The 8,071-nt window shown below is 47.6% G+C and overlaps 1 protein-coding gene across 1 annotated transcript in view; it reads left to right on the forward strand.

Annotated features, from left to right (window-relative positions):
* Positions 1-225: 225 nt before the first annotated feature.
* Positions 226-8,071, forward strand: part of EPHB6 (EPH receptor B6) — a gene marked incomplete at its 3' end in the record, with an annotated part of 14,951 nt that continues 7,105 nt past the window's right edge. The window contains 3 exon segments of the mRNA XM_023758889.1: positions 226-290; positions 7,561-7,759; positions 8,038-8,068. Coding sequence (XP_023614657.1) covers positions 7,660-7,759; positions 8,038-8,068 — 131 coding nt within the window.

The raw sequence follows: 8,071 nt of genomic DNA on the forward strand, positions 1-8,071 counted from the left end.
GGGACAGCAAGTGGCGGGGCCCGAGGCCATGGTGGGGAAATAGTAGACTGACTGCAGGTCTCATCTAGACTCTCGGGAGCCTCCACGTTGGGAGGAGTAGCAGGCCTAGCTGTCCATTCCCTGCTCCCCGGGACGACCCGAAGCCCATGAGAACGCGTCCCTGCTCGTCCGGGCGCACCCGGGGCAGCGGAGAACGGGGTCCCCGCACCGAGCGGGAGGGCGCGGGCGGCCCCGGGCGAACGCCGGGCCTTGGGGGGGCGCAGACCTGCGGAACCTGCGGCCTGCGGAAGGTGAGCCCCAGGGTCGCCGGCGGTTGTGGAGGGTGGGAGTCGTTGTGCCTGGGGACGGAGGAATTAAGGTTTGCAAAATAGAGAGTCCCTCCAGCCAGGGCCTCTGCAGATGCTCGGGAGGCCTCCTGGGGGTGCCGAGTACCCCTCCCTAGGCGAGAGCCGAGTTCGCGAGGGGATGCGGAACTAGCCCACCTGGCTCCCTTGCCCTCTTAAGTAGCCTCATTGACACCCCCATTACCCTAGCTGCTACTGCCATCCCCACTGTGTTTGCAGACACTCCTCGGGCTCTGACATGGGGGTCCTGCTTTAGGGGTCCTCGCAGAGCCGGGGCTCCCGGCCTTCTGCAGAGGTTTGCCCACCCCTCCAGTGGCATCTCTCCAATCCCGGTGGAGCTGGGAGGAGCCAGGAGGTTAATCCCACACCTGCCCCCAGCTCCCCCCAGCTCTCCAGCTCCCCACCGCATCACCGCAGGTAAGTAAGCCATGTGGTGGCAGAAAGGCTTGAACCCCAAGTTGCACCAAAGTCTACTGCTTGCTGCTGCCCCAGCCCCGCCCCCTCACTTTCTGTCTGGGAGCTTGGCCTCGCTGGCCACCACCCACCAATCTTGGCTGTCTGGTACCCTCTCTCCTCCCATCCCTGGGGGAGCTGGCGTGGGCCCAGCATAGCCTAGATGTTGTAATGTCCCTGGCAGTGCCCGTGGAGAAAAGCTGCTGGGCCTGTTCCCAATCAGTTAACCTGGGCCAGGCCCTCCACTGCCAGGGGAACTTGACTCAGGCTTTGGAAGGGGAGATGCTGGTTCGGTGGGAAAGGGGCTGTGGGACTGTGGGCACTGCCGGGAAGCTGTCCAAGTAATGGGACACTGGGGGACTGAGCCATACTGGGAGCTGTTCAGAGGGGCCACTTGGCTCCTTCAGGGCAACGGACCTTTTCCATCACAGGAAGATTAGGGTGGGGGTTCCTGAACCTACCTAGTGGCGCAGGGGGAGGACTCCTTTGGAGTCTTGGTTCATGTAGGGTGCAAGAAGATGGCTGGCAACGACAGCTGTGGCACCAGGATGCTGGGGAGCAACAGGCAGCCATGGCTGAGCATGGGAAGGGCAGGACCATTCCTCCTTTGGGCCAGCTGTTCTCTCCCAGCTCGTCACCATCTCCTGAGCTGGGCCGTGTTCACACTGCACTCCTTTCCAGGTGGAAGGAAGGAGGCGCAGAGTTGGGAGGAAGGGGGTTGGCCACCTCTGGTCTCCCTTTCTCTCTTTCCCTGCTTAGGTCCCTCTCCCACCCCAGGTGTTCCTACAGAAGCAACTCCTGGGGCAGAGGGCAGTTCACCGGCAGACTAGGGGTGGAGTAGGGCTCATGGGCATCTGAGGGCCCGATCTGCACTGATGGGCATGTACACACACACACACACACACACACACACACACACACACTCGTGCATACCTCCCAGCACCTACCATCCACACCCATCTCACCTCATTCACACTCCCTTACACTCTTACACTTGCTTTTACAGGCACTGGTCCTGGCACTCATGTGCTTTCCACCGCAATTTCCACTTACTCATCCCTGTGCACACGTACCATTGCCCCAACACCCTCCCTTATGCTCTTTTCCAGAGTCATGCATGTCCCCAGTCAGTGTCCCCAGTCAGTGCACAGCCAGAGAGGCTCATTCTAGGTGGCCATCTGGCTAAACCCAGACACTGCCTGCATCTTAAGAGCCTCCCCCAGCTCCACAGTGGGAGGCACATTCATCTGCATCTTCATGCTCTAGGGGACATTCTCAGGGCTGGAGGCCTCAAGGGACATAGGACTGTCCTCTGCTAGGTAATCCACAAATTGGCTTCTCCAGCCAGGACAGAGAGGCTGGAGCCCCAGAGGACAGCCACCTCACTGTCTGCTCTGGATGCTGCCTTAACGGCCAATGGGATCCCTTACAAGGCAGGAGGCCAGAGCTCGAAGAGAGGGTGCCTGAGACCAGGTCCAAGGTGGAGATTAAAGGGGAGAGGCTGCAGCATTAAGCTGAGCAAGGATTATACTGGAATTTCCTGGGCGTTTAAACAGCTGCTGAAGAGGACAGAGGGCAGGGCCTGTGTTCTGACCCCTCCCACGCTGACCCTGTGGCTAACAGGTGTGAGGACCAGCTCAGCAACCACACCAGACACGAAACCATTGGTCCCTTTGCCCTTGGGATCGCCATTCACCCCGCAGGCCCCTGCAGCCTGTTTTGCTTCATGTTTCTGTCTGAGCTCAGTATACAGCAATGCCCCTTGAGTGTGTCCCAAGTGTCCAGTCCCCTCTGGTCCCTTCTTTCCTTTTGAAGTCACAGTTCTGACATACTGTAAGAGAAGTGTGATGTTCTCAGTGAGACAAGGTGAACTTCTTGGAAGAAAAGCTTAAAGAAAATCCAGGGATAAAAGTTCTTTGCTTTTCTTGTTGACATTTCTTTGCTCATTCATTCCCAGCTCCTCCTGCCTCTCCATCTCTGCTTTCTTCTTGTAGTTAAAATTTCTAGATATTTTGAAACCTAGAGGGTAAAAAGGAGGGAGGATAAAATATAAATATAAGCTACAGTAGTCTAGGTATTATAAATACATCCCCTTTTTGTTTAGATTTTAGTCTAGATTTTAATTATGCGATTCTTATTTTAATTATAAAAATAAGATATGCTCATTGTAATAAGAAAAATAATTCAAATATATGTAAGACAAAGTTAATGCCTTCCCCTCAGTTCCTATCCTACAGTAACTAATTTTAATGGCCCAATATATCTTCTGCCATACCTCTTCCAAGCTTATTTGGCTTAGATTATTTAATTTTTTTAAAAATCTACTCTGTGGATTGAGCTATGTAAACTATATTAAGTCAGCTTGGTTTGTTCATAACATTATCACATTTAGCATACTTTTAAAATTCTTACAGACTTACTCCTGTTGAAATCTTGCAGTTTTATAGATGACTGAAATCATAGGCTATGATTTATAAGCTAAGATTCTACACATCTTTCATCTTTGCCAGCTTCTGAAACAATATACAATCCTGATGCTAAGAAACTGTCATATTTTTGTAAACCAAAGACATGTAGTGGGCTTGTGGATGTAGAGTCTCTACTTATATGAAAAAGGTACGAAGTGATATAGCCATTAAAGGAGCTGAGAAATAAACAAAAGACGGGAAGTTACAGAAGGCACTTTTTGTCACAGGAAACTGTCTAATCCATCTCTTTTTCTGAGCTATCATTTGACAGCTACGTTTCTGCTGCTTCTGGTGTTTGATATTTTTAAAAGCATGTACACATCTGAAATTTGAAAGTTGTCCTGATTGGGATAAGTTTTTTGCTCTTTCATGGGTTAGAGGACTTCTAAACACTGGCCAATTCCTTTCACTAGTTGGAGAGGATAGAGTCTCAAGCAGGCCACAATGAAGAGGACCAGAAAGATGTCCTAGTCCTCAGCCATTTGAAAAACCAAGTTCTAAGTCCTGCTTGTTTAGTATTCGAGGCACGTGCATGGAGCTTCCATGTTCTTGTCACTTACATTTCTGAGTTTGGAACTTGTCTCAAAAGAATCTGCAGTGGTAGGAATTCACTGACAGCAATTGCTTTCATATCTTAATAAGGTTTCTTCTTTCTTCTATTTATTTTAGCCATAGAGATGCGCTCCAATTCTTTTCAGCTATTAAAAATGAAAAGACTTAACTTATCTGGTTCCTTTGATAAGCAAGAACTGACCTAACAGCCTAGTCTCACTCAGATACACTTTTTTTTTCCTAGAGAAAGCTGTTTATAATTTTCAATTTTCTGGATCCAAATCTAAAAGATGTCCTCATCAAATAGCCAAACTACACTTCTGGGTACTTTATTATCTTCAATCATTTATTTTTAATGAATATTTTTGTTCTTAGTAAAATTTTTAAAAATTACTGAAGTAGCAATCCATATTATTCTTTCCTTTCTGATTCCTCTTGAGGACAGAAGCTGAGTGGCTTTAACATGTCTCAGAATTGCTTTTGCTCTTTTCGGAATTTCTGGAGCGAGGCCAGCTTCATGTTGTCATTAGGATGCCTGCTAAAGCGATGCACGCACGCCCCACAACAACCACAGCCGCTGCGTTATTTGTATTGTGTGTCATCACAGCAAATGCTTTGCCATTCCTAATCTTCCAGAATGTTCCATATTGTATGGCTGGTATTATCTGCATTGCATCTTTTCTTTCTTTGCTGCTTTCCCTTCCAAAAAAAATATATATATATCATTGAGATGTATCTAAAGTGTTTTTTATCCCTTCTCCATGACGATTTGTCTAGTTTATCAGTTTGGGAAGACCCAGTGCTTCTAGTTTCTTCTTTATGCAGATTCCAGAATGCATCCATGCTCTCACTGAAAGAAGCTATTTTAAAGAATAACTGCTGGGCAAATGGCACAATGCCTTCATTGTTTAAAGATGTTCTGCAGGAATTTTCAGTTTTTGATAAGAGTGTTCCTAAAGACTGTCTGGCCCTGGACAGATTCTGGTTGGTTTTGGTGAGTCAGGCATATCTTCCAAGTTAAGCCATTGCGAGTTTGGGGGTGCACCTTCCCTGTGAATTAGTTCAGGATAGTTATTAAACAGCCTGTGTGATGGGGCCATGCTTTTCACTTCATGATCTCCCTGTTCTCCTTGGAAGCATGCATTTAATCTGCGCATGATTCTAGTAGCATTTATGACAGTATTGGCAAAGAACCTTTGTTTCCCCCCAACTTTACTGAAATACAGTTGACATATACCAGTAACATTGTGTAAGTTTAAGCTGTGCAATGTGATGATTTGAAAATGCTTCTTTATTGCCTCCATATGCACTATGTTGAACTCTCTAGGTCAGTGGTCAGCAAACTGCGGCTCGAGAACCACATGCGGCTCTTTGGCCCCTTGAGTGTGGCTCTTCCACAAAATACCACGTGCGGGTGTGCACATACAGTGCGATTGAAACTTCGTGGCCCATGTGCAGAAGTCGGTATTTTGTGGAAGAGCCACACTCAAGGGGCCAAAGAGCCGCATGTGGCTCGCGAGCTGCAGTTTGCTGACCACTGCTCTAGGTAAATGTCAATGCTGGTTGGTACCCACCACACATCAGCTCATACAGATGTAGAAATGGTGTCTTTTCACAGTAACCACGTGGAGATAACACTGAAGATTTCATCTTACTGTATAGCCAGCATTACCAGAAAAAAAGTAGATTTGTAGAAATCAAATCATATTTATCAAAGTTGAATATAGTTTTATTTTAGCATCATTGTGAAATGTGTCGTTTTCAACGGCACTGTGGATCCCAGGGCCACAAATATCCAGGAGGACACATGTTCCAACTTTCAATTGGCTTGCTTTCTTTCTTTCTTTCTTTCTTTCTTTCTTTCTTTCTTTCTTTCTTTCTTTCTCAGTCCTGTGCCTTTTGAGCAACCTGCCTGTTTTCTTCTCAGCAGAAATAAATGGGATCTGCTGCTCTTGTCCATGCCACTCATGGACTTTTGAGACTGAGCCATGAGGAGAGAGATAGGTCACCACTAATCTCTAGACCAAGAAGCAGGAAATTCTGAGCCTGTTTGTTGTCACTGTGACCCTGGAAGCAGTCATGCCTCCGGGTCCTGGGCTTGTGGGCTGCAGTGCGTGCTTCTGAGGGCTCAAGGGCATTTAATATGAAAGGGTAGCTTATTACATAGTCATTCATTTTGAGGGCATGCACACTATTTCGATTCATTTTACTAAACAGCTATTATACAGATTTAAAGAAATTGATTTTTAATAAATGATTTATTGAAAAGATAGTATATATACAAGATTTTTTAAACAAAAAAATTAAAGGGGATGCAGTGGGTATGAGTCTTCCTCACACCAGCTTCCAGCTGTCCCTCCAACTTTCTCCCTACATTTTGTCTCTTCATCATAAAGGACCACCCATGGATATGGACATCCTTAAATTTCCAATCAGGAGCATGCTTTATACTGTTCCTCACTGGACTTTCACTTGGAAATTATTTTCATATCAGTACATAAACAGTAGCTCTTATTCCTTTTGAAGGTTGTGCCATAAATTTAAAAAAAAATTTTCAATTACATTTGACATACAATATCATATTAGTTCCAGGTGTACAACATAGTAATTAGACATTTATATATCTTACGAAGTGATCTCTTGATTAGTCTAGTACCCATCTGAACCATACATAGTTATTACAGTATTATTGACTGCATTCCCTATGCTGTACTTTACATCCTCATAAACCATCTTTCTAATGATGTATAGTAACTTTATAGTCTTTTCCTTTACAAACAGTTCTGCAATAAATATCCTTGTTTGAACATCTGTGCAAACAGATCCAAGTATATGGTTCCTGGAGGACAAATTCAGAGAAGTAAAGCTGCTAGGCAGACATCACCAATTGTCCTTCTAAGAGCCTGTTCCAAAATTCCTGAACCCCTAAGCGCAGGAATTTTCACAGAGCCCATTTTCCATGCCTTCTCCAACTCACTGCACTATTCATCGCATAGGACAAAATGGCATGTCCCTGTTGTTTCAACACGCCTTCCTTTCATTGTGAGCAAACTAGAAGCATCTTTGCATATATTTAAGGCATGCATTAATTGTCTCCCCTTGTGGAGAGAGGACCTCGGTATGCCAGACCTCCATAGCTCTCTCCCTCCTGGATATTGGCTCATTTCTTAGACAGTCTTCACTCCTAGGTCTCTGTGCATCTGTTCTGGCACCCACCCTCCCGTCATACCCCACAGCTCTCCTTCAGCGGTCCCTCTCGCTCCACTGCCTTTCTGAGATGCCTGGCATATCCAGTCTAACGGGATGGGAGTGTGGGGAGGGGGATTGTGTGTCCCCAGTGAAGGAGTAGCTTTTAACTCACTTGCTTTTAATGAGAAGAATCTCCCGATTCCCAGCACAGGGAGGCTGGAGGAGGAGGAAGAGAAGAGAGTAAATGAAGAAAAAGAACTGAAATAGCTCCTTCCAGAAGAAAAGACTAAGATTGGCCCAGAACTAACTGCCCTGTGCTCTAAGAGGGAGAAGGGACATGGGGGACAGGAGCCACCCGGCACATGGCCCTCTAAGACCGGGGGCCTGGCACCAGTCAGGTCAGGAGAGAGTCAGGTCCTGCTCTCACCCCAAGGTCATGGGTGCTGCGACAGTTTGAGAGCTATAGGAGGAGACACAGCGTGAGGCTTTGGAGCCTGGGCCCTAATGAAGAAATGCATTTACCTCCCCCGGCCTCTTTGGTCCTGTCTCCCTAGGAAGCAAGTTTGGCTGCAGTCCCCAGTCTTGCAAAGCAGCGGCCCTGCCTGGGCACAGGGTGGCAGCCAGGGCAATGGTGGGAGCCCCGAAGATGCCCCATGGCTGCTGAGGGTGCTGCCCAGTCAGGGAGTGGAGTGGCGGGCATGCTGTGCAGCCTCCGGGTCCTGCTCCTGGTGTCCTCTGTTCTGGCTCTGGAAGGTAAGAGGGAAGGGGCACCAGAGAACCCCCACTTGCTATTACAGACCTAGCTCAGGTGGGAAATGGGAAAGATTCAAAGAAGGCAGAAAAAGGCCGAGGATCAAGAGGGGGGAAGGAGTGGGGAGGGTTTCAGAGAAAGGCTCCCCAGTCAGCTGTGCTCCTGCTGGTGAATTACAGGGACCAGGGAGGGAGATTGTTTTTACTCCTGGGAATGAGCTGGGGGTTAGCAGTGCTGGTGGAGCCTTGGCCAGTGCTTGTCCCTTCTTCTCTCTGGGCAGAGGTATTGCTGGACACCAGCGGAGAGACGTCTGA

This window comes from Myotis lucifugus, unplaced genomic scaffold, assembly GCF_000147115.1.
Source record: "Myotis lucifugus unplaced genomic scaffold, Myoluc2.0 scaffold_141, whole genome shotgun sequence".
Lineage (NCBI taxonomy): Eukaryota > Metazoa > Chordata > Mammalia > Chiroptera > Vespertilionidae > Myotis > Myotis lucifugus.